General features: G+C 49.0%; 1 protein-coding gene across 4 annotated transcripts in view; it reads right to left on the bottom strand.

The window, feature by feature from the left end:
• Window positions 1–24209, bottom strand: part of LOC119978450 (SEC14-like protein 5) — a 46465-nt gene extending 22256 nt beyond the window's left edge. For 2 of the 4 annotated variants that reach the window (XM_038820100.1, XM_038820103.1), the window contains exons 1-5: window positions 20520–20920; window positions 16831–16900; window positions 3469–3618; window positions 2487–2618; window positions 1659–1787 (exon numbers count right to left, since the gene is read on the bottom strand). In XM_038820100.1, the coding sequence (XP_038676028.1) occupies window positions 1659–1787; window positions 2487–2618; window positions 3469–3618; window positions 16831–16893 (474 nt within the window). In that variant the 5' untranslated portion in view covers window positions 16894–16900; window positions 20520–20920. Of the gene's footprint in view, window positions 1–1658; window positions 1788–2486; window positions 2619–3468; window positions 3619–16830; window positions 16901–16976; window positions 17046–20519; window positions 20921–23879 lie in introns of those variants that run through there. The other 2 variants (XM_038820101.1, XM_038820102.1) reach the window with 2 other exon arrangements.
• Window positions 24210–26638: the final 2429 nt, after the last annotated feature.

Below are 26638 nucleotides of genomic sequence, written 5' to 3'. Positions count from 1 at the left end.
TGCCACGTTTGGCTGTGATACAACCATTTTTATTGATATTGTGTGACCCAGTTGATGTTATAACTGGATGGAAAGATCCCAGAATAGAACCCTGGCTCAAAAGACCGTAACGTTTACTTTTTAAAGAATAAAATGTGGAGACACAGTCACAGGACCCCTAATTAGTTTTAACAACAAGAAAAAAACATTTATTAAACATGGAAAAATTGGATTATAATACAATACTCCTTTACTTCCCCCCCTTACCTTAACAAGCATGCACATGTTTGAAGATTAATATGCAAGTACGTCTTAAGCTACAATGGTCTCATTAACATAAAAAGTCCCTTTAGATGACTGTGGTAAGACACAATCCTCTCTGATCCCAAGTGAATGTCTGTGGATTTCGGCTCAAAATCCGCCCAGATGATTCTTATACCATGAGTCACCTTGATTCACTGAGCTTCCATTCGAGTGATTTCAAATTCTGCTTATAAAAGTCACTCTTCCAAATCTTCTTTTAGATTACGCTCTCCCTCTGCTCCTTCCATCAAAGTTTCACTTTCAGGTTTTGCACGTTTTCCTTCAGGGTTCCTTTGCCTTAACACAAGGCAAACTCCGAGACCCAGCTACCAATTTCCACAATTACTTCAAATAATGTCTCCCAAACTAGTAATTTCTCACAAATCTCAACACTTTTGCAGATATCTTTATGGCCTCTCGTGATCCAATTGCTTTTCAACTGTCTGTGACTTTACTGAACAGTAATTTGTTCTGGTTTCCAGTTTCCTCTGTTCTTTTAACTTCAGACTTATTGGATTTTTTTTCTTAATTTCTCTAGTTTCCTTAACTAGCTGGACTTTGAAGTTCCCAGCATCTGTTTTCTGAACCATTGCTCCATAGTACAGCTTTTCTTCTGGAAAGGCTGAAAGACATGTTCCCTCTTTAACCTTCTAAAATCATCTGCTCCTAGGAGAGCTGTGAGAGCTCCCATCTCTCTCACTACCTATCTACAACTGCAATCAAATTAACTAAACTAAAACTTAAAAGCTTCTCTCCCTTACAAGGCCCCAGTTGCTAAGCAATGGCCACATATCTCTGCTGACCTATTTATTCTTCATGCCATGGCCCTCTCTAAGCACAGTAGAAAAACAGTTAGAACTTAACCCATGCTCACACACACAAACACCTTTGTCCAGCATGAATATAACCATAGGTTTTACCCTTTCAGGCACGGAAACATCAAATTAATCCCACTTAAAACTATACCTTATTTCTAATGTTTATCAATACAAGTATAAATCCCTTAAAACTACCTTTGTTTTCTGAACAATTGTGTCTTTAATGTAGACAAACACCTGTAGTGTAGGCTTAAGGAAAAAATATATTTTGACACTTCAAAAAGGTACGGTGCATAGGAAAGCTCTGATGATGTATTAAAATGTTATATAATGCAAGCTCTTCATTAATATTAAATTACCCAATGGGACATTTATTAAAATGATTACAATTTCATACTCCTCAGGCTTTTAGTAGCTGAACTTACCACCCAGTGAAGCCCTGAGCCACACAGGCTAAGGCAGGTTAAATTCTCAGTCTGGGCCCAGATTGAATAACTAGAATCAATTCCTTGCACCATAGTCACAGAAGATAGAGGAGAAAACAGGAGACTCTCTCACCTTTTTGATGTTGGCAGTGTATTGTCTCATCGCAATCTTTTCCACCGTGTTTTCAAACCCAAAGAAAGACTTGATGTCCAGCGATGCAGACTGTTCAAAGCAGGTCCATTCCTCATTGTCAGGGTGAACCTGGCGAGGGAAATTGGCATTGGTGCGTTTAAACATTCACACAAATTCTCCAGTCAGGCCACCACCTGCCCATTGACACAAATACTGCAGGCTTCATTATCACAGCAAATGCATGGAAATAGGAAATGTAGACAGTTTCCAGACAACATGCAGACAGAACACAGACAACAACCAAACAAATAGGAGACAAAAGCAGCTAATCAAGAGAAAGTACGACAAGCGTACACAATCCAACAACCTATATTTATATAGTGCCTTTTAAAGTTTTTAAAAATAAATTTAGAGTACCCAATTCATTTTTTCCAATTAAGGGGCAATTTAGCGTGGCCAATCCACCTACCTTGCACATCTTTGGGTTGTGGGGGCGAAACCCACGCAAACACGGGGAGAATGTGCAAACTCCACACGGACAGTGACCCAGAGCCGAGATCGAACCTGGGACCTCGGTGCCGTGAGACTGCAGTGCTACCACTGCGCCACCGTGCTGCCCTATATAGTGCCTTTAATGTAATAAAACACTCCAAGGTGCTTCACAGGAACGGTATAAAATAAAATCTCACACACCCACAAAAGGAGTTATTAGGGCAGGTGTTTACAGGGAGGAAAGTAGTGGAAGTGCACAGAGATTTAGGTTAAAATTGAATTAAAAAATACAGAGCAATAAAGCACAACTTTTAACTGTCAGGTTCTGCAACTTACACTGTAATTGCAGATCTCATTGACGAAGACCCTGTTGGAAAATGTCTCATTGTGAGCCTCAATCAGCAGTGTGCGCTCCTTCCAGTTCACTGTGTTCTTCTGGATGAAGGAGACATATTCCACTCCTGCGATCTGCATTGGGCAGAGGGAGTGTCACAGTCAGACGGGATGGCAAGGGGAGAATGGTCAGAACTTCATCAGCATCTTCCAGAAACAGAAGCAATTGGCAGAAAGACTCAGAACGAATCCGATTATTTTCAAACAGAGCTCAACGCAACACCAGCCCAATACTGAGAATGCAGCCCAGCATCCGTTAGACACTCCCAACCCAGCCTGCTCAGCACAGGCCAGAAAATCATAGAACAATGCAGCATAGAAGGAGGCCATTCAGCCCATCATGCCTATGCCAGCTCTCTGAAAGGACTATCCAATTAGTTCCATTCTGTTGCAAATGTGTTTTTAAGTAGAAGATTTGATTCCCTTTTGAAAGTTTCTATTGAATGCTTCCATCACCCTTTCAAGCAGCGCACTCCAGGTCAGAACAACTCACCACATAAAAGTAAAGGTCTGATATTCTCCATCTTGATGTGGCGATGCCGGTGTTGAACTGGGGTGAGCACAGTAAGACGTCTTACAACACCAGGTTAAAGTCTAACAGGTTTGTTTCAAATCACTAGTCCAGAAGCTAGTGATTCAAAACAAAACTTTTGGCCTTTAACCTGGTGTTGTAATTCTCCATCTTGTACAAGGCTAGTGCTCCCAGTGCATGTCTAATACACCCAACGTAGCAGAGTCCAAATATTACCAGGCTCAGCCCATGTCTGACACTCCCATCATTGCCCAGCAGAGGTCTGATTACTCCAAGGCCAGGTCAGGCAGCCACAGTTCTGATGCTCCTGGTCAGGTGCAAGATGTCTGTAAAGGGCTTTTCTATAAGATCAGAATTTAATTATTACACAAATAACCGACAACACACACTCACCTTCTTCAGCAGCCGGGGGGCGTCCACGTTCAGCTTGCAATTCCTCTCCACAATATGCAGTGATTCATCTTCACTCTTGTACTCACTGACTTTCTCACTGCCCAGAAAAACCGGGATCAACGGACATGTCGGGAATCTCTTCTCATAAGCCTGGAATAAAAAGATAATTTGTTCAGTGAGGGAAGAAATAAACATCACTTAACCCTCAGGTTTGCTTAGCATCGCTAATCAAATCAACATCCAAGTCCGTCAATACCTGGTGGAAAGAACAAATCCCGCTGATCCACCCTTTCACTAACATCAGCTGTTTTTGCCAATTCCTCCTCCAAATGCACTCGACAGCAAGCGGTGACCCTCGCTGAGCTGACCATTCTTCTTGTGTGAGTCTTGGTGCAAGCACTGACATTTTCCTGATATTTCCAAGAGATTGGGACATTCTGCTGTAAATGTTAACTAAGGAATGTTGGGAGCAGCATGGTGCTGCAGTGGTTAGCACTGCTGCCTTACGGCGCATAGGACCCGGGTTTGATGCCGGCCCCGATCGCTGGCCGTGTGGAGTTTGCACATTCTCCCCACGCCTGCGTGGGTCTTACCCGCACAACCCAAAAAATATGTGCAGGGTAGGCGGATTGGCCACGCTAAATTGCCCCTCAATTGGAAAAAAAGAATAGGGAACTCTAAATTTATTTATTTTTAAACTAAGGAATGTTGTGGATGGGCAGCATGGTGGCGCAGTGGATCTGGGTCTCTGTCCGTGTGGAGTTTGCACGTTCTCCCTGTGTTTGCGTGGGTTTCACCCCCACAACCCAAAGATGTGCAGGTTAGGTGAATTGATCACGCTAAATTTCCCCTTAATTGAAAAAAAAAGAATTAGGTTCTCTAAATTTAACAAAAAAGGAATGTTGTAGATGTGCAACGTGGGGATGTTAATGCCCACCTTCCCAATATTTACAGGTAGATATGCACCAAATTGGAAACAGCCTTTTTTTAAAAAAAATGTTTAGAGTACCCAATTCATTTTTTCCAATTAAGGGGCAATGTTAGCATGGCCAATCCACCTAACCTGCACATCTTTGGGTTGTGGGAGCGAGACCCACACAAACATGGGGAGAATGTGCAAACTCCACACAGACAGTGACCCAGAGTCGGGATCGAACCTGGGACCTCAGCGCCGTGAGGCAGCAGGGCTAACCCACTGCGCCACCGTGCTGCCCCAAATTGGAAACAGCCTTAAGGGACCAGCTACAGATTAACACAGTTGTGCCATCTGCATGAGGTCAGCTGTGGCTATTATGCATATTAGGAATCTTAGGGATCAACTGGGCAGTAATGGTCAGTGTCCTAATGCACAGCAAGTCCCATTCAGCTATCACCTCTGCGCTATCTGCACTATATTGGCTCCCAATTAGCAATGTTTAATGCCCTCGTCCTTATCTATCTCCTCCAGTCTCACGATTCTCTAAGATATCTGCCCTTCTCTAATTTTGTCCTGTGCACACTGCTGATTTTAATTGCTTCACCAATGCTGACCGTGCCTGCAGCTGCCTGAGGCTTAAGCCCTGAAATTCTCCACTAAACTTCTCTCCCCTATATCTCGCTTTTCCCCTTTAACGATGCTGCTCAAAACTTATCTTTCACCAAGCTTTTGGCCATCTGTCTTTACATTTCTTTATGTGACTCGGTGTCAAATTTTGTTTGACAATGCTATCGTCAAGTGCATTTTACTATTTTACAGGTGCTATATAAATACAGGTTGTTGTTACACCTCTATGCTTAGAATGCCCACAGTGCACAATGAGGCCATTCGGCTCATTGAGTTTACACTGACCATCAATAGAGCATCCTACCTAGGTCCACTCTGTCGCCTGTTGCTGTCACGCCACCTAAATCTGCACATCTTTGGACTGTGGGAGGAAACCGGAGCACCCAGAGGAATCATAGAATTTATAGTGCAGAAGGAGGCCTTCGGCCCATCGAGTCTGCACCAGCCCTTGGAAAGAGCACCCTAATCAAGCCCACATTCACCCCATCCCATAACCCAGTAACCCCACCTAACCTTTTTGGACACGAAGGGCAATTTAGCATGGCCAATCCACCTAACCGGCACATCTTTGGACTCTGGGAGGAAATCAGAGCACCAGGACGGGGAGAACATGCAGACTCCGTACAGTGACCTAAGCTGGGAATCGAACCTGGGACCCTGGTGCTGTGAAGCAACAATGCTAATCACTGTGCTACCGTGCTGCCCACACAGTAAACGGGAGAGCGTACAAACTCCACACAGACAGTCACCCAAGGCTAGAATAGAACCCCGGTCCCTGGTGCTGTGAGGCAACAATGCTAACCCCCTTTTTCTAGACAGGCTACCCGACAGCGAGAGTACGCTGCTGGGCAGCGAGAGTACGCCGGTGGACAGCGAGGGTACGCTGGTGATCGAGCAGAGTCGCCTTCCCAACTATGCCCTCATCCTGCAGCATTTTCCAACAAATGGAAAAGGGTGTCATTTTAAATAATAAATAAATTTTGAGTACCCCCAATTATTATTTTTTATATTAAGGGGCAATTTAGTGTGGCCATTCCACCTACCCTGCACATCTTTGGATTGTGGGGGTGAGACCTACGCAGACACGGGGAAAATGTGCGAAGTCCACACAGACAGTGATCCAGGGCCAGGATAGAACCTGGGTCCACGGCACCATGAAGCAGCAGTGCTAACCACTGCACCATCATGCTGCCCCTTAAAGGGTGGGCAATAAGGAAACGGCAGAGAAACTAACCAAATACTTTGTTTCTGTCTTCGTGGAGGAGGATACCTAAAATTCCCAGTAAATGCTAGAGAGCCAAGGAAGAAAGAAATGCAAAGTATTTCTTACACGGTGTGAGATTGGCAAGTGTTGATGTCCAAATCTGGGTGTCCTTGTTCATAAGTCACTGTAAGCTAACATGCTGATGAAACAAACAATTAGAAAGGCAAATGGCATGTTGGCCTTTATTGCAAGAGTACAGGAGTAAAAAGATTTTGCTGCAGTTGTATAGAGCCTTGGTGAGACTGCACCTGGAGCATTGTGTTCAGTTTTGGTTTCCTTATCTAGGGAAGGATATACTTGCTATAGAGGGAGTTTAATGAAGCTTCACCAGACTGATCCCCGGGATGGTGGGACTGTCCTATGAGGAGAGATTGTGGAGACTGGGCTTGTATTTTCAAGAGCTTGGAAGAATTAGATGTGACTTCATTGAAACAGGCAAAATGATGAAAAGGCTTGAAAGGGTAGATGCAGGACGGATGTTTCCCCTGGCTGGCAGGTCTAGAACCAGGGGACACAGTTTCAGAATAAAAGGTAGGCCATTTAGGACCAAGGTGAGGAGGAATTTTTTCACTTAGAGGGTGGTGAATCTTTGGAATTCTCTACCTCAGAAAGCTGTGGATGTTCAGTCATTGAGTATGTTCTTACTGCCTCACAGCGCCGAGGTCTAGGGTTTGATCCCGGCTCTGGGTCACTGTCCGTGTGGGGTTTGCACATTCTCCCCGTGTCTGCATGGATTTTGCCCCCACAACCCCAAGATGTGTAGGGTAGGTGGATTGGCCACACTGAAATTGCCCCTTAATTGGAAAAAATGAATTGGGTATTCTAAATTTTTTTTAAAAGTATGTTCTAGACAGAGAGCAATAGATTTCTAGTTATTAAAGTTATCAAGGGATATAGAGGTGGTGCAGGAAAATGAAGATCAGTCATGATCTAGCTGAATGACAAAGCAGGCTCGAGGGGCTGAATGGCCTATTCCTATTTCCTTTGTTCTTATGTTCCACTCCTTGGCCAAATGTTCCCTTCTCTCATATCTGTTGAGCCATTTCACTCAATGCTGTCAGGGATTGTTCTTATCCAAGATCTTTGTAAAGGAAAAATTAGCAGCTGTTGTCATCACAACCAACATTTTTACCCTCATTTGCTGCCACTTACCTTTAAGTGGCCAAATCTCGTTTAACCAATCTTTCTGTAAGCAGCATTTTAACCTCCACTAACCAGCACTGACTAAATGGCAAATGCAATTTAGGTCACAACATGGGCTATATTATGCATTTGACTGTCAAAAATTAGGGAAAGGAGGTTGTTATTGGGTGTGTGATAGTCGTATTAGGGGTATTACAGTACCTAGGCTGGAGGTACCTAATGCTGTAAGATCATTGGTGTTGGAGGTACCTGATACTGTAAGATCATTGGTGAAGCCTGCCTGCTGGTTCCGCCCAGTAAGGCGGAGTATAAGAGTCTGTGTTTCCCTAGCTGCTGCATTCTGTACCTGCGCTGCTGGGGGAAACATCTAGTTCAATAAAGCCTTCAATTGTCCTACAATCTCACTTCGGGAGTTATTGATCGTGCATCAGGGTGCAGTACATTAATGGTCAGGTACCATTGGACTACCCCTCATTAGGTAATTGATGCCAGTCTCTGTGTCTGACAGGATGTGAACCCACTTCTGCGAGCAGATAACTCTGGGCACGATCCAATGGCCTCGTTGGGCCCGAAAAGCAGCTTGCTGTAGGGCAGCATGCCCGATAAAAGCTAAGATATCCCGCTCCCAGGATCTACCTGGCTCGCAACGCCTGTGGGCGAGATCACTTGTTGGCAAATCTGCATACTTAAAGCAAGACGGTAGTCCCACTTTAATGTGCAGATTCTCAAGGTACCCAAGGTGTGGGATCTATCCTCTTTGCCTTGGAGACCTTGAGTGAGTGCTGTTCAGTACTGGTCTCCACAAATGGGGACCAGATGGAATGGCATTTGTGGGGGTCTCCCAGGGGATTGCAGGCACCCAGCTGCATGCCCTTTGGGCAGAGTGGTGCCCTGGCACATGGCTGGCACCCTGGTGAGTGCCAGGAAACATGTAGCTAAAAGCACTTGCTACGGGACTTTGCTCTTTTAGTTGAATCCTGCTCTGTACCTTTATTTGACTGGATGAATGGACTGGTTGTTTCTTCAGTGGGTAATTAATTTGGAATAGTGACAATTTATTTCATTTTACAAGCATAGTTGTTTTCTTTTTAAATCAAACACTCGTTTAAATAGAAATTGTCAAAGATTAGGCATTGTGCCAGCATTTTGTGTAGATTTTGGTAGATTTGTCCCAACTCGTACACATGTGACATAGAACTTTTGTAAATTCAGGAGGTCCCGAAGCACATGGGACAGGCTTGTGTCACATGTAGATTCACGTTGCCAGGGTAATCTATGAGGTATGCTGGCAGGAAGCCTATTCATTGGCAGCTTCTAAAAACAGAAGCCCCTACCTCACGTCCCCACCTCAATGAATTCCGGGCTCGACATGATGTTGAACTCTTCTTTTGCCGCCTTCATCTCCGGGCCCACTTCTTTGGGCAACAATCCTCCCCCCATTCCACTGATCCTTTCATGTGCCTCCAACATTCTGCCTCCAAGTGAATCCCGCCACCCCCCACCGGGACAATTACCCGCCCTTGATCTTTTCATTGAGAACTGTCGACAGGACATTGGCCGTCTTAATTTTTCTGCCCCCCTCACGCATTCCAACCTCTTTCCTTCCGAACTTTCTGCTCTTCACTCCGTCAGGTTTTTGTCATCAAACCTGCCGACAAAGGGGTTGCTCTTGTCGTCTGGCGTACTGACTGCTCCCTCGCAGAGGCTGAGCGCAACTCTCAGATACTTCCTCCTACCTCCTCCTGGACCATGACCAGACCAATGAACATCAAGCCATTATCTCCAACACCGTTAGCGACCTAATTTCCTCCAGATGCCTTCCCCCTACGGCTTCCAACCTCATAGTCTCCCAACCCCGGACAGCACGCTTTTACCTACTTCCCAAAATCCACAAAAAGGACTGTCCCGGCAGGCCCATTGTGTCAGCATGCTCCTGCCCCACTGAATGTATTTCCTCTTATCTTGACTCCATCATCACTCCTCTGGTCCATTCCCTCCCTACCTACATCCGAGATTCCTCTGATGCCCTGCGTCATATTGACAGCTTCCAGTTGGTGGGCCCTAACCGCATTCTATTCACCATGGATGTGCAATCCCTCTACACCTCCATCCCACACCAGGATAGCCTGAGAGCTCTTCGCTTCTTTCTCGAAAAGAGGCCTGGACAATTCCCATCCACCACCACTCCTCCTCCGCCTGGCTGAACCCGTTCTATCTCTCAACAACTTCTCCTTTAACTCATCTCACTTTCTCCAAAATCAAAGGTGCAGCAATGGGTACCCGCATGGGTCCTAGCTGCGCTTGCCTTTTTATGGGGTTTGTAGAACATTCCTTATTCCAGGGCTATCCGGGCCCCCTCCCAAAACTCCTTTACCGATATATTGAGGACTATTTTGGTGCCGCGTCATGCTCTCGCTCGGACCTAGAAAAATTCATCAACTTCGCTTCCAGTTTCCACCCCTCCATCACTTTCATTTGGTCCATCTCAGACACTTACCTTCTCTTCCTTGATCTTTCTGTCTCCATTTCCGGCAATAGACTATCCACTAATATCCACTACAAGCCCACTGACTCCCACAGCTATCTGGACTACAGCTCTTCGCACCCTATACCCTGTAAGGACTCCATCCCTTTCTCTCAACTCCTTCGCCTCCGTCGCATTTGTTCCGATGATGCCACGTTCCAAAATGGTGCTTCGAAAATGTGTTCCTTCTTCCTCAACCGTGATTTCCCACCTACAGTTGTGGACAGGGCCCACAACAGCGTGCGCTCCATCTCCCGCGCCACTACCCTCGTCCCCTCCACTCCCTTCCAGAACAAGGATAGAGCCCCCTCGTTCTCACATTTCATCCCACCAGCCTCCGTATGCAAAGCATAATCCTCCTCCATTTTCGCCAACTCCAGCGTGATGCCACCACCAAACACATCTTCCCTTCACTCCCTCAGTCAGCATTCCACAGAGACCCTTCCCTCCGAGATATTCTAGTCCACTCCTCCACCATACCCAGTACCTCTCCCATCACCCATGGCACCTTCCCATGCAATCGCAGAAGGTGTAACACCTGCCCCTTTACCTCGTCCATGCTTAACATCCCAGGCCCAAAACACTCATTCCAGGTTAAGCAGCGTTTCACTTGCACCTCTTTCAATTTGATCTACTGCATTCGCTGCTCCCAATGTGCTGAGCATCTTCGGTCTGTGCGCATTCAGGACCCTGACCTTTCTGTTGCTTGCCATTTTAACAAAAGACCCTGCTCCCATGCCACATCACATGTCTGTTCTTGGCCTGCTGCAATGTTCCAGTGAAGCTCAACGCAAACTGGAGGAACATCTCACCTTCCAGTTAGGCACGCTACAGCCTTCCGGCCTGAACATCGAATTCAACAACTTCAGATGATCAGCTCTACCCCACATCGACCCATTTGTTTTCATTTCATTTTAACTGTCTTTTACCATTTCTTTCTTTCTTAATATATATTTAATTTCCCCCCCACCAATCTTATCCACCTTTCTCCTCTTTGCTTCCTCCTTCCCCTCCCCCCACATCTACAATTCATCCTCTGATGTTAGTTTCCCTGCTGTTTGACCTTTCACATCTTTTGTTCTCTCTGGGGACTGCCATTAACACTCTTTCCTATTGGTATCTGTGGCCATTAGCACCCAGTTTCCCTGGGTTTCTGTGGCTATGACTCATCTTTCATTCTCACTCCACAGTATAAATATTTCCCATTTTCTCTCTGTTAGCTTTGACAAAGTCATTGGACTCGAAACGTTAGCTCTTTTCTCTCCCGACAGATGCTGCCAGACTTGCTGAGATTTTCCAGCATTTTCTCTTTTGCTAAAAAAAGGAGTGTTCTCTTTATTTAAGTGGCACTACGAGAGACAGAAATATAGAAACACATATTGTGGGTAGGAGCGAGAGGGAAATGAGACAGACAGACAGAGCCCGTCCTGATTATTACTGTTGTGATAGAAAGCAAATGAAAGGTAGTGATGGATGGCTGTCTATTGTGTGAAACGGACCTCAAGAAACACAGCCCACTGTTTAATAATTGCCCTTTCTGCAGCAGCATTAATATTAGCTTGCAGCTCCTCAACAAACCTATGGACATAATGCAAGATCTCCAGGCTTCAGAAAATGTTACTGCACAAGTGAGAGGAAAGGGTTGAAATGGAACCTTCTGAGTTTCTCCTAATCAGTTTGAAGAGCACGGAGGGAGTTGGTAGATTCCTGCTGTGACACTCTCGTCCCCTCTCCACTCTTACATAAGATGATCTTAGACAATAGGAACCCTGTGTGAAGAGCAGCAGGCACATACATCTGTTCTGTGGTATGAACAGAAGGAGCATGTGAAACACACAATGGGTTACTGTGAGACGTTTGTATACTGTGAGACAGACTGGCACTGCTGGCTCTCATTATTCATTCGGAATAGGTTCTTTGAAAGGGATTCACTCTTGAAGGAGCTGACTTTGGCATCGTTCAATGGATATCCAGGATGCCCCTGTGCATTGCTGAAGAGGGCATTTTTTTCATGTGTCACATACACAGTTATGATTGGGAGAATATTCATCCTTGGAGACATCACTGTTGAAACTAGATTCATGCTCACACAATTTCTATTCACTTTCCAGCAGGACTGACTGCAGTTCCTTGACAGTGTGGCTCAGTACCATGCTTGGCAGTGCATTCACACACTAGAGGCATCACAGAATAGACTCCCTAAAATCTATAGATACCCTTACAGTGCAGAAGGAGACCATTTGGCCCATCAAGTCTGCACTGACCCTCTGAAAGAGCACTCCACTCAGGCCCACTCCCCCACCCTATCACTGTAACTCCGCCTAACCTGCACATCTTTGGACTGTGGGAGGAAATTGGAGCGCCCGGAGGAAACCCGCGCAGACTAATAATATAATAATAAAATGTGCAAACTCCACACAGTCACCCAAGGCCGGAATTGAACCCGGGTCCCTGGGGTTGTGAAGCAGCAGTGCTAACCACTGAACTCCGTGCTGATCTGTAAGTGGGCAGAACAATGAGAGTCCAGGGTGGGTCAAGTTGCACGGTAGCATGGTGGTTAGCATAAATGCTTCACAGCTCCAGGGTCCCAGGTTCGGTTCCCGGCTGGGTCACTGTCTGTGCGGAGTCTGCACGTCCTCCCCGTGTGTGCGTGGGTTTCCTCCGGGTGCTCCGGTTTCCTCCCACAGTCCAAAGATGTGCGGGTTAGGTGGATTGGCCATGCTAAATTGCCCGTAGTGTCCTAAAAAGTAAGGTTAAGGGAGGGGTTGTTGGGTTACGGGTATAGGGTGGATACGTGGGCTTGAGTAGGGTGATCATGGCTCGGCACAACATCGAGGGCCGAAGGGCCTGTTCTGTGCTGTACTGTTCTATGTTCTATAATATTCAGAGTTGGTAGATAATTGCAGCCATTCTGAATTCTCGCGTGTTGTAGAACTGGTTCTAGTTAAAGTTCAAGACTCCTGGGTTCTGGCACCAAGACAAGATCAGAATGTACTGAATTAAAGGTCATCTTCACAGTCAATAATAACTGAAGATTACTAACCTCCACGCCCTTTTTCTCCCATTTTAAAAACATTTCACTAAGTTATTTTAAAGGGAAGGGTTACTGAGTGACAGTGTGAGGGAGTGGGAGGGAAGGTGAGATTGGAAGAACAGAAGGAAAAATCTGCCAACGGAGGAAGCAATCACCACTTGATAGTATTGTCAATGGACTAGCAATCCAGAAACCCAAGGTAATGGTCTGGGGGCCCCCCCGAGTTCAAATCCCACCACGGCAAGCGATGAAATTTAAATTCAATTTTAAAAGTCTAATGATGACCATCAAACTATTGTTGATTGTTGTAAAACCCCATCTGGTTCCTTTCGGGAAGGAAATCTGCTGTCCTTATCTGGTCTGGCCTACATGTGATTCCAGACTCACAGTCACTGATAAATGGCCTCGTCAGCCATTCAGTTGAAGGGCAATTAAGGATGGGTAATAAATGCTGGCCCAGATTTACTTCCCATAAATGAGTTTTATATGTCGGGTAGCATTTTCATAAAAATAAAGATGTCCCAAGCACTTCACTGAAGTATTTTTGAAGTGTACCACCTGTTATAATGTAGGAAACGTTGCAGTCAATTGGTGCATAGCAAGATCCCACAAATAATACTGTGATTAATGACCAAGTAATTTGTCTTCATGATGTTGATTGAGGGATAAATAATGGCCCCAAGATACCAGGGATATCCACCCTGCTCTGGTTTCAAATAATGTCATGCAACCTTTTACAGCCAGCTAAGAGAACAGGCAGGGCCTCAGTTGAATATCTCATTGGAGAGGTTGTACCTCTGACAGTGTAACTCCCTCAGTTCTGCATTGAAATGTCAGGCCAGATTGTTGTGTTTAGGTTTCTTGAACCCACAACTTGGACACATAAGCAACAATGTTAGCCACTCAGCTACGGCTGACACACCAAGTGCTCAGTATATTGTGCAATTAATTAACAGTGAAGGACACTCGGCCCAACCACCTTCAGTTGCTTCATCAATAACTCTTTCCAATATAAATTTGGAAGTAGGGATATTCAGCGATGACTGCACAATGTTCAGCACCATTGCTGATATTGAAGCAGTCCATGTCCATACGTAACAAGACCAAGATGACATCCAAGCTTGGGCTGATAAATAGCAAGTAACATTTGTGCCACAGAAACAGCAATGATTGGGTGGGATTCTCCGACCCCCGCCGGGCCGGAGAATAGCCGAGGGGCGGCGTGAATCCTGCCCCGCTGCCGGCTGCCAGATTCTCCGGCGGCGGTTTTTCGGCAGGGGCGAGAATCGCGTTGCACCGGTCGGGGGCTGTTGGCAGCGCACCCCCCACCCCCGCCGGCGTAAATTACACCAGGTCCTTACCGGCAGGATCTGGCTCTATGGGCGGCCTGCGGAGTCCTCGGGGGGGCGCGGGGGGGATCTGGCCCTGGCGGGGTGTCCCCACGGCGGCCTGGCCCGCAACCGGGGCCCACCGATCCGCGGACTGACCTGTGCCATAGGGGCACTCTTTCCCTCCGCGCTGTCCGCTGTGAAGCTCCGCCATGGCCGGTTTGGAGAAGAACCCCCCTGTGCATGCACTGGGATGACGCCAGTACATGCTGGCGCTCCCGCACATGCACCAACTCGCGCCGGCCGGCGGAGGCCCTTCGGCGCCGGTTTGCACGGTGCCAACTCCGCTGGCCTAGCCCCTGAAGTTGCGGAGGATTCCGCACCTTCCGGGCAGCCCAACGCCAGAGTGGTTCACGCCACTCCTCAGTGCCGGTAAGGCCCGCCCACCAGATAGCGGAGAATCCCGGCCATTATCTCCAACAAGAGAGAACCTAACCACCGCCTCTTGACATTCAATGGCATTACCATCAATGAATACTCCACCATCAATATCTTCAAGGTTACCATCAATCAGGAACTGTACTGAACCAGCCATATAAAGACTGTTAGCTACAAGAGCAGGACAAAAGTTGCAAATTCAGCAGCTTGTAACTCACCTCATGACTCGCCAAAGCCTGTCCACCAGCTACGGCCCAAGTCAGCAGTGTGATGGAATTCACTCCTCTTGCCTGGTTGAGTGCTGCTCTAACAGCACTCAAGGAGCTCAACACCATCGAGGACAAAGCAACACACTTTTTTTTAAATTAAGGGGCAATTTAAGCGTGTGCAATCCACCTAAACTGCACATTTTTGGGTTGTGGGGATGAAACCCAAGCAGACATGGGAAGAATGTGCAAACGCCACACGGGCAGTGCCCCAGGGCCAGGATTCGAACCCTGGTCCTCAGCACCATAGGCATCAGTGCTAACCGCTGTGCCACGTGCCGCCCCGACAAAGCAACCCACTTGATTGGCATCCCATCCACCACCTTAAAGGTGCACTTCCTGCATCACCAAAACATAGGAACAGGAGTAGGCCATTCAGCCCCTCAAGTCTGTCCCACCATTTAATGAGATTATGGTTGATGTGTCCTAACTCCATACACCTGCCTTTGGCCCATATCCCTTAATATCTTTGTTTAACAAAAATCTATCTATCTCAGATTTAAAATTAACAACTGTTCTAGCATCAACTGCTGTTTGTGGGAGAGAGTTCCAAATCTTTACCACCCTTCCTAACACCTCTCCTGAATGGTCTAGCCCTAATTTGTAGAATCTCCAACCAGCAGAAATAGTTAATCTTTATCTACCCTGTCTTTCCACGCTAATGTCTTAAATCTTAAGACACACACAGTGACAACAGTGTGTACCATCTACAGGCAGCACTGTAGCAACTCACCACGGTTTCTTCCCCGTCACATTCCAAACCCATGACCTATACCACCCAGAAAGACGAGAGCAGCAGATGCATGGCACCACCACCAGTGGTTCCCTTCCAAACCACATGTCATCCTGACTTGGGGCTATATCAGCGTTCCTTCACTGTCCCTGGCTCAAATTCCTGGATAGCCCTCCCTAGCAGCATTGTGGGCGTACCTAGACTACAGCGGTTCAAGGAGGTGGCATTTTCAGGAACAACTATGGCTGGCTAGGGCAGCATGGTGGCACAGTGGTTAGCATTGCTGCCTACAGCGCCGAGGACCCGGGTTCGAATCCAGGCCCTGGGTCACTATCCGTGTGGAATTTGCACATTCTCACCGTGTCTGCATGGGTTTCACCCCCACAACCCAAAAGATGTGCAGGATAGGTGGATTGGCCATGCTAAATTGCCCTCAATTGGAAAAAATAATTGGGTACTCTAAATTTATTTTTTAAAAGAGAAAAAAAAACTATGGCTGGCATGGTGGCTACAGTGGTTAGCACTGCTGCCTCACATGTTCAATCCCAGCCTGTGTGGAGTTTTCACATTCTCCCCATGTCTGTGTGGGTTTCCTCCACGTATTCTGGTTTCCTTATGCAGCTCAAAGATGTGCAGGTTATGTGGATTGGCCATGATCAATACGCAGGGTTACAGAGGAATGTAGGGTGCTCTTTTGGTGGGTCAGCAGACTAGATAGGCCGAGTGGCCTCCTTCTCCATTGTAGGGATTCGCATTTAGGGATTGCTTTCGAGGGTAACAAATGTTCCTCTAGCGCAATGACATCCATATTCCTCAAAAGTATATAATTTTTTTAAAAAACACTGATGCTGAGGTTTTGACAATTAGATGGATTTCTGTAACCTGAGAAAGGGTGAAAGGATATGATAGGAAGGTGAGTTTGATCAATTTTTTAAAATGATTGTTGGATGCAAAGGGCTTTATCTACTTTCTCAACCTCAAATAGGTAACAAGACCTGTAAAATCCCGAGTAAAGGCATTGTGATGATGTGCTGATTCTGGAATGTGGATGTCAAAGGCATCCGTTATAATTAAACATCATTAACTCACCGCCATCACCATTTCAAAAGTGTACTTGTAGACCCGTACTGGAGACTGGTATTTCTGCACCATTTTCTCTCTGCAATTTCAGACAGAACGGAATGAGTAAAATCCATCATTACTTGCATTAACTAATATTCTTACACATCATATACCTGATTTTAAGTCCCAAGCCTAAAACAACTGAAGCCAACTCCGGCAGCCACAGAAAATCGCACAGAACCCTGGGCAGACCACACCTTCAGTACTGCAATCAACTCTGTGGACACCAAGACACAAGGACACTATTGAAGCCTCTAAGGTTTTGCAGACAGACAGAGCTAATCATCAACTTAGTGAGCACACACAAAAAAACCTGACTTCAGAACGAAAGATTGACATAAATTGCCTTCAGTTACCTCCTGGACTGTGCTGCCAGGCACCCACACTATGCAACAACTGGCTTTGGGCACTGTGACTAGGAAATGTTTCGTAGGTTTTTATTCGACCACTTGCATGGCAGCAAATAACTGCAATCATCTCACATCCTATATTTAATGTCAACTTGGTGGAATATGAGCACTGCTGCCTCACAGCGACGAGGACCCGGGTTCGATCCCGGCTCTGGGTCACTGTCCGTGTGGAGTTTGCACATTCTCCCCGTGTTTGTGTGGGTTTCACCCCCACAACCCAAAGATGTGCAGTGTAGGTTGATTGACCACACTAAATTGTCCCTTATTAGGAAAATTTAAAAACAAAACTTTGTGGAATATTACAGAGGCGACTGGGATACATTCACTACTGCTGAACTCTGAAACATATACTATTGCTTAGCCATCACGTTTTGTCTTCAATTCAATTCTTTGCTCTTTTCTACAGACTTTGGAATCCCTAAGAGGACCCCTGGGCAGAACCATGGTAAAACCCTCCTCTAGGCAGGACCCTCACCTGGGCAGGACCCTCCCCTGGGCAAGACTCTCCCCTGGGCAAAACCCTCCCATGGTAACACCCTCATCTAGGCAGGACCCTCCCCTGGGCAGGACCCTCCTCTGGACAGAACCCTCCCATGGTAACACCCTCATCTGGGCAGGACCCTCCCCTGGGCAGGACCCTCCCATGGGCAGGACCCTCCCCTGGGCAGGACCTTCCCCTGGGCAGGACCCCCCCATGGGCAGGACCCTCCCCTCGACAGAACCCTCCCATGGTAACACCCTCATCTGGGCAGGACCCTCCCCTGGGCTGGACCCTCCCATGGGCAGGACCCTCCCCTGGGCAGGACCTTCCCCTGGGCAGGACCTTCCCCTGGGCAGGACCCTCCCATGGGCAGGACCATCCCCTGGACAGAACCCTCCCATGGTAACACCCTCATCTGGGCAGGACCCTCCCCTGGGCAGGATCCTCCCATGGGCAGGACCCTCCCCTGGGCAGGACCCTCCCCTGGGCAGGACCTTCCCCTGGACAGAACCCTCCCATGGTAACACCCTCATCTAGGCAGGACCCTCCCCTGGGCAGGACCCTCCCCTGGACAGAACCCTCCCATGGTAACACCCTCATCTGGGCAGGACCCTCCCCTGGGCAGGACCCTCCCCTGGGCAGGACCTTCCCCTGGGCAGGACCCTCCCTTGGTCCAGGACTCCTCTGTGTAGGGCCCTTGCCTGGGTGGAACTCTCACCCAGAAATGACTCTTCTGTGGGCAAGACCATTGCCTGGGCAGGACCATCCCCGGGGCAGACACTCCCCTGGGCAGGACCATGGCCAGGGCAGACACTCCCCTGGGCAGGACCATACCCAGGGCAGACACTCCCCTGGGCAGGACCATACCCGGGGCAGACACTCCCCTGGGCAGGACCCTCCCCTGGGCAGGACCATCCCCTGGGCAGGACCATCCCCTGGGCAGGACCATACCTGGGGCAGACACTCCCCTGGGCAGGACCCTTCCCTGGGCAGGACCATACCCGGGGCAGACAATCCCCTGGGCAGGACCATCCCCGGGGCAGACACTCCCCTGGGCAGGACCATACCCGGGGCAGACACTCCCCTGGGCAGGACCCTTCCCTGGGCAGGACCATACCCGGGGCAGACAATCCCCTGGGCAGGACCATCCCCGGGGCAGACACTCCCCTGGGCAGGACCATCCCCGGGGCAGACACTCTCCTGGGCAGGACCATGGCTGGGGCAGACACTCCCCTGGGCAGGACCATCCCCGGGGCAGACACTCCCCTGGCAAGACCATCCCCGGGGCAGACACTCCCCTGGGCAGGACCGTCCCCTGGGCAGACACTCCCATGGGCAGGACCGTCCCCTGGGCAGACACTCCCATGGGCAGGACCATCCCCGGGGCAGACACTCCCCTGGGCAGGACCATCCCCGGGGCAGACACTCCCCTGGGCAGGACCATCCCCTGGGCAGGACCATCCCCGAGGCAGACACCCCTGGGCAGGACCATTTCCGGGGCAGACACTCCCCTGGGCAGGACCATCCCCGGGGCAGACACTCCCCTGGGCAGGACCATCCCCGGGGCAGACACTCCCCTGGGCAGGACCATCCCCGGGGCAGACACTCCCCTGGGCAGGACCATCCCCTGGGTAGGACCTTCGCCTGAATAGCACCCACCCCTGGGCAGCACCCTCCTCTGGGCAGCACCCTCCTCTGGGCAGCACCCTCCTCTTGGCAGGACCCTCCCCTGGGCAGGAGGCTCCCCTGGGCAGGACTCTTCCCCTGGGCAGGACCCTCCCCTCCCCTGGGCAGGACTCTTCCCCTAGGCAGGACCCTCCCCTCCCCTGGGCAGGACTCTTCCCCTAGGCAGGACCCTCCCCTCCCCTGGGCAGGACTCTTCCCCTAGGCAGGACCCTCCCCTCCACTGGGCAGGACCCTCCCCTCCGCTGGGCAGGACCCTCCCCTCTCCTGGGCAGGACTCTTCCCCTAGGCAGGACCCTCCCCTCCACTGGGCAGGACCCCCCCTCCCCGGGCAGGATGTTCCCCTGGGCAGGACCCTCGCCTGGGCAGGACCCTCCCCTCCCCTGGGCAAGACGCTTACCTGGGCAGGTCCCTTCCCCTGGGTAGGACTATTCCCCTGGGCAAGACCCTTGCCTGGGCAGGACACTCCCCTGTACAGGACCCTCGCCTGGGCAGGATGCTCCCCTGGGCAGGACCCCTCCCCTGGGCAGGACCCTTTCCCTCCCCTGGGTAGGACCTTCACCTGGACATCACCCTCCCCTGGGCAAGACCCTCGCCTGGGCAGAACCAGCAGGTCCTTCGCCTGGGCAGGACCATGACCTGGACAGGTTCCCGCCTTGCACAGGACCCTCCCCTGGATAGGACCCTTCCCCTGGTCAGGACCCTTCCCCTGGTCAGGACCCTCTTCTGGGCAGGACCCTCCCCTGGGCAGGACACTCCCCTCCCCTGGATAGGACCCTTCCCAGGGCAGAACCCTCCCCTGGGCAGGACCCTCCCCTCCCCTGGATAGGACCCTTCCCCTGGGCAGGACCCTTCCCAGGGCAGAACCCTCCCCTGGGCATGACCCTCCTGACAGCAAGCGCAGGAAGGATCTAACAGACTATTCAGCATTGATGGCTCCAGTCCCAGAATCAGCGAGCGAGTTGTGTCCAGGGTTCTGCCTACATTCCTGACCGCAGTCAGCGGGCTGCTACATGCAACAGATGCGTTTGTTTCAATCCTTGGATTTGGCACATTTAGTTGGAGTTGCGCAAAGGCCTCACCTGAGCGAACAGAAAAGTTTTGCCAAGTCCCCGGGTGGTACCTATCGGTCTTTCGGAATGATTAGAGAATGTGTGGCAGCATTTCCAGCTTTGATGACAGGTCATTGAGCCGAAAGATTAACTCTGCTCCTCTCTCCTCTGGCGCTACCCGGACTCGCTGACCATCGCCAGCATTTCTGTTTCTCTCTGACCATCTCCACCGCCTTCACTCCCCCGACCCTGTGTGCTCAGTCATCCCAGCTTCACAACATCTCCATCCACAAAGTCCCGGGATAATGTCCACACTTCCCAGTGCCCCCAAATCAGCGTCCTCGGAGATCTCGGCAAGGATTTGAAAAGGGGTTCGAGCTGGGATGGGAGGTAGCCAGGATTGACACCACTGCCTGCTCGATTCAGGAACCTGCCACATATCCGGGGTAACTAACACAAGGCGGGCTTTGACATGAATTGAGTGATTTAGCTCCTCCTTCCCCAAGCTGCCGGGACCCAGCGCTGTGCAAAGCTGGGAATTGAAGTGTGTGTGTGTGTGTGAGGGTAAATGCCTTGTGTAGTATCAGAATGGGGAAAGGGCAGCAAGCTAGATAACACGCTTCTTAGCCACAACCAGAGCAACACCCAAAGCTCACTTCTCAACGTTTTGCGAACTCAAACTGGCAGCAAAAAAGTCAGGACGGATATCATAACCTGTGTGACTGGCTCGTGAATTGTCCTCCAAAACGGGTTACTTGCCCCGTGAACACCGCTTCCTAAATCCGCCTGAAGATTCAGGCAGAATGGCACTTTGCTTGCCTGGGCACGGCTGGGGTTCTTTGGCAGGGAATCATTTCAAAGGGTGCTTTGCTGTTTAGATTTTAAAAAAATCTTATTAGGGTATTTGTAGTTTTTGTAATAATAACAATAACAGCAACATCAACGTGGTGCATCGTTTGCTGTTTAGATTAAGTAGCGTTCAGCAATCATAGCCACACCGACACAACTTCACAAACCCATTTACCCAACCATTCAGTCACCATGGGGACATGACTCCACGCCCATCGATCTCCAAACATGTTTGCCCAACAGCTCCTTTTCGCCTTCAATTATTGAAAGTGTCTGTCATCGGCTCCCGGGAGAAGACTGGTATGTCCACACCATCTGTTCCTTGTGCACACCCCACCCTCCAGGCCAGTTAACATGTGCTTCACCCAACATGGATCAACCTGACCTGCTTAAAGCAAACTAGTCTGGTTTCTGTGGATATCCACTGCAGTTAATTCCTTTCTCCTCAACCAACGGTGCTTGGGTAAATCATGATGGCTGGGGTTTGTTCTGAGGGGGGGGGGGGGGGGGTTGTTAGTTATATTGTTGTGTTTCTGTTTTTGTTGAGATTTGATGTTTAAAATATTTAAAATTATAAATACCTCAATAAAATATTTTCTAAAAAAAAAAGTTCCTTTCCCCTCTCCACTGACTTGTCTCCTGATGAAAGTGCTGACTTCTTTCTAGGAATACAGGGTTTATTATTTTTGCAAAATTATACTTTATTCATAAAACATCGGAAAGAAACATTAGAAAATATTCAACTTGTCACAACATGGGGCAGCACGGTGGCACAGTGGTTAGCCCTGCTGCCTCACGGCGCCGAGGTCCCAGGTTTGATCCCGGCTCTGGGTCACTGTCCGTGTGGAATTTGCATATTCTCCCCGTGTCTGTGTGGGTTTCGCCCCCCACAACCCAAAAGATGTGCAGGTTAGGTGGATTGGCCATGCTAAATTGCCCCTTAATTGGAAAAAATGAATTGGGTACTCTAAATTTATAAAAAAAAGACTTGTCATAACAGTAGAGTGAACATAGAACATAGAATTTACAATGCAGAAGGAGGCCATTTGGCCCATCGAGTCTGCACCGACCCTTGGAAAGACCACCCCACTTAAGCCCACACTTCCACCCTATCCCCGTAACCCCTCCTAATCGTTTTGGACACTAAGGGCAATTTATCATGGCCACTCAACCGAACCTGCACATCTTTGGACTGTGGGAGGAAACTGGAGCACCTGGAGAAAATCCACGCAGACACAAGGAGAACTTGCAGCCTCCGCACAGACTGTGACACAAGCCAGAAATTGAACCAGGGACCCTGGAGCTGTGGGGCCACAGTGCTACCCACTGTGCTGCTGTGCCACCCGTGCAATGATATTGACATGCTAAATTACCCTTAGTGTCCAAAGATGTGCAGGTCAGGTGAACTGGCCATGCTAAATTACCCCTCAGTGTCCAAAGATGTGCAGGTTAGGTGGACTGGCCATGCTAAATTACCCCTCAGTGTCCAAAGATGTGCAGGTTAGGTGGACTGGCCATGCTAAATTACCCCTCAGTGTCCAAAGATGTGCAGGTTAGATGGACTGGCCATGCTAAATGATCCCTTAGTGTCCAAAAATGTGCAGGTTAGGTGGGTTAAGGGGATAGGATAGGGAAGTGGACAGAGATAGGATGCTCTTTCAGAGGGTCGGTGCAGGCTCAATGGGCCGAATGCCCTTCTTCTGCACTGTAGGGATCCTATGGTTTCTAAAACACTGCTGCATATTGACATTCTCTACATAGATCAGGATGAGGTACTGGAGCACAGTAATGAGAACATTACAAACATTCCCATCTTTTCCTTACAGAGAGGACAATGCTACTCCACAGGAGCGAGCTCCTCATCCCCTGGCACCTCGCCTGCATTTATAATCCCTGCTTTGGAAGCCTCAATGCTGAGCGGGTCAATTCAGCGACAAATCCAGTTCCATTCTCTCCTCAGCCAACACCCACATGGCTCAGCGCATTCCTTAGATAGTGATCAGCAGCAGAGCTGCCCGAACTGATTCATCCAGCCCCTAAACCACGGCAGCCGGGACCAAGTGAGTTCATTCATCATAAACCAGGGAATCAAATCTTAGCCACAAAAAAGCCCACTCACTGGCTGAACTGGAGGAGACACCAGAGAGAACTGCAGAGATTCTCCACGAGGTCGGTTCAAAACCTTAATCTCACCTGATGAAGGAGCTACGCTCGGAAAGCTAGTGATGCCAAATAAAACTGTTGGACTTTAACCTGGTGGAAGACTTCTTGCAGTGCAAAACGTTAAAGACACTTGGGCATCCTCCAGAGAGTGGAAAGAATCAGATACAACAACGTGTCTCCCTCATCCAGAAATCGAACAAGCGTCAGCATTCTTCCAAGTCCTGTAACTTTATCCATCTAAACACCAGGAACATCTCCCAGTCCCAAGGAAGCTGTGAACTATTGACAACTTCATGTACCTACCCTCCCAACCAGCTCCACCTGGTGCTCGGGTGGTCACTGAGCACTGATGCAGTGTTAATCAGTTCCAGTACTCACATGGTTAAACGGTTCCAATATTTGCAGCATTAATCTCGGTCCCAGTCCCTCTCAGATGACAGGCCTGTACCCAGCCCCAACTCGCTGGAGCACAGCCCCCAGCCGCCGGCAAGCACTGCACTCGACACATTGTCTGCCCGGTCCGGTGGAGCTGTGACATTAACCTAATCCGCCTTGACCTCCAGAAGTTTCTTCTGCGCGACCATGGAAGGAGCAGGGCGCCTTGATGAGCTGCTCTTGCAGCCAGCACCCCCTGGTCTTTCCTGTCTCGGCGGGCTCCTGATCAGGATGGATTACTGGCTCATTTCCACCTCACTCATTACATCACCGCACTCCTCAATTAGGAGCCTCTCAGTTTCAAAGCGGGTGTCTGGTGATATCCTATACACTGAGCAAAGCCAAACTGGAAACACTCCGAAAGCTGAGTTCCTGGCTTCTGCTCTATAATAGCAATCTTTATTAGTGTCACAAGTTGGCTTCCATTAACACTGCAGTGAAGTAACTGTGAAAATCCACAGTGGGAGCCCGGCTTTCCCCACTGTCCGCTTCCAGAATGGACAATCAGCCCAGGCAGTGACACAGAATTGGAGCATTTCACTGCAACCTGCCACATCTGTTCACAGGACTGGGGGGTCTCTGCGAGGGATTCAGAGGCAATCCCAAAGCTCAGAAACCTTTCCAGCTGGTTTTAGCTGGAAGACGAGACGCGCATTTATCCAGAGCATTTATCCAGAAATGTCAGTTTCCAAGGGAGAATTTCAGGCCGGGAATTCGCTCCCGAGAAAACTCTTAACAGGGAAGAGAGAGGATGTGTCCCCCCCCCCCCCCCCCCCCCACCACCACCACTCCCCCACCCCACCACCACCCCCCCCCCCCCACCACCACCCCCAACCACCACCACCACCCCCCACCACCACCACTAACCCCCCCACCACCACCAATATATATCCATCAATAAACATCACCAAAAAGAACCCACAGATTCATGTTCATTAAAACATTGCTGTTACTGGGATCTTGCTGTACACGCTGTACACTTCAAAAAGTACTTCTTTGGACGCGGAGCGCATTGGGAGAGTACAGCAGTGAAAGGCGCCACAGAAATGCAAGCCTTTCTTTTTTGAAGCCTCAAGGTAATCAAGCAAAACCGCAGAATATACATTCATGACTGAAGCCGCCACGTTTTCGCCTTCATCCAGTTACTGTGCACAGGTTACATTTCCACGCCTCAGGTATTCATTCCATGGAGTACTCAGGTTACCTGTGTGTGTGCAGTCTAACCATCAATCCATTGCCCAACCTGCTCTGTATACAGAGTGAGTCAACACTGAGGTGACCACCTGAGGTGGGAGCCTGTTGTAAGTGTGCACGACCCTGGAAATGTGTATTTTGTTATCTGCACCCCCTCCCCTCCCCTCCCAGGCTGACCAAAATCTCTATTGGTGCTGGGTATTCGTCCCAGTCAAATAATCTTCTCTTTTCTGCGCCATTTAGCTTGAGGCCCCAGTGCGGAACTGTGCCACGGCTGAAGGAGAAGTGATGGGGGAGATGACAGCAATAGCGAATTGTGGTTAATTTGTTGTCAAGTTTGCATTTTAAAAGCTTGACGATCCTGAAATAGGGAAGGGGGGTAATGAAAGAAGAACTGCTGGCTCGCGCGAACTTTGGAATGAGGTTTTTAAGAACAGTTCTTTCAATTCAGATTTCACAGTTTAATATGTCAATGTGTGCAGACAGAATTTGCATTTCTATAGCACCTTCACAATTACAGGATGTCCCAAAGTATGTACAGCTAAAGAAGCACTTTTGAAGTGAGTCACTGTGGTAATTAGGGCAATCAGCAGCCAATTTATACACAGCAACCTCCTACAAACAGCAAATGCAGAGGAAATTCACCAGGATGTTGGTTGGACTGGAGCGAGGAAGAGAGGTAGCAATGTTGTTGTTCTCAGAGCACAGAAGGCTAAGGGTGGGGCGCATCATTGAGGTGTACACAATTATGAGGGATATAGATAGGGTAGATAGTAAGAATCTTTTCCAATTAGTAGAGGGATCAATAACCAGGGGCATAGATTTAAGCTTGAAGAGGATTTGAGGAAACACCTTCTCAACCCAGAGGGTGGTGGGAACCTGCAACCACTGCCTGAAAGGTTGGCAGAGGAGGGAACCCTCACAACATTTAGGAAGCATTTAGATGAGCTCTTGAAACGCCAGAGCTCACAAGGCTACAAACCAAGTGCTGGAAATGGGACTAGAATAGAACCATAGAATTCCTATAGTGCAGGAGAAGGCCACTCCACCCATTGGGTCTGCACTGACCCTTTGAAGGAGCACCCTACCTATGTCCACTCCCCCACCCTATCCCTATTGCCGTAACCCCACCTAACATACACATAAGCTGTCTTCAGGGCGGCACGGTGGTTAGCACTGCTGTTCACAGCGCCAGGGACCTGGGTTCAATTCTGCCATTGGGTGACTGTGTGGAGTTTGTACTTTCTCCCCGTGTCTGTGTGGGTTTCCTCCCACCGTCCAAAGATATGCAGGTTAGATGAATTGGCCATGCTAAATTATCCCTTAGTGTCCAAAAAAGTTAGGTGGGGTTACTGGTTTATGGGGATAGGGCACAGGACTAGGCAGAGTACTCTTTCCAAGGGTTGGTGCAGACCCAATGAGTCGAATGGCCTTCTTCTATACAGTAGAGATTCTATCCTTGGACACTATGGGGCATTTTTAGCATGGCCAATCTACCTAACTTGCAT

Source organism: Scyliorhinus canicula, chromosome 15 (assembly GCF_902713615.1).
Source record: "Scyliorhinus canicula chromosome 15, sScyCan1.1, whole genome shotgun sequence".
In the NCBI taxonomy this organism is placed as follows: Eukaryota; Metazoa; Chordata; class Chondrichthyes; order Carcharhiniformes; family Scyliorhinidae; genus Scyliorhinus; species Scyliorhinus canicula.
Note: the sequence above shows the minus strand (reverse complement) of the source record. Positions and strands in the feature narration are given on the sequence as shown.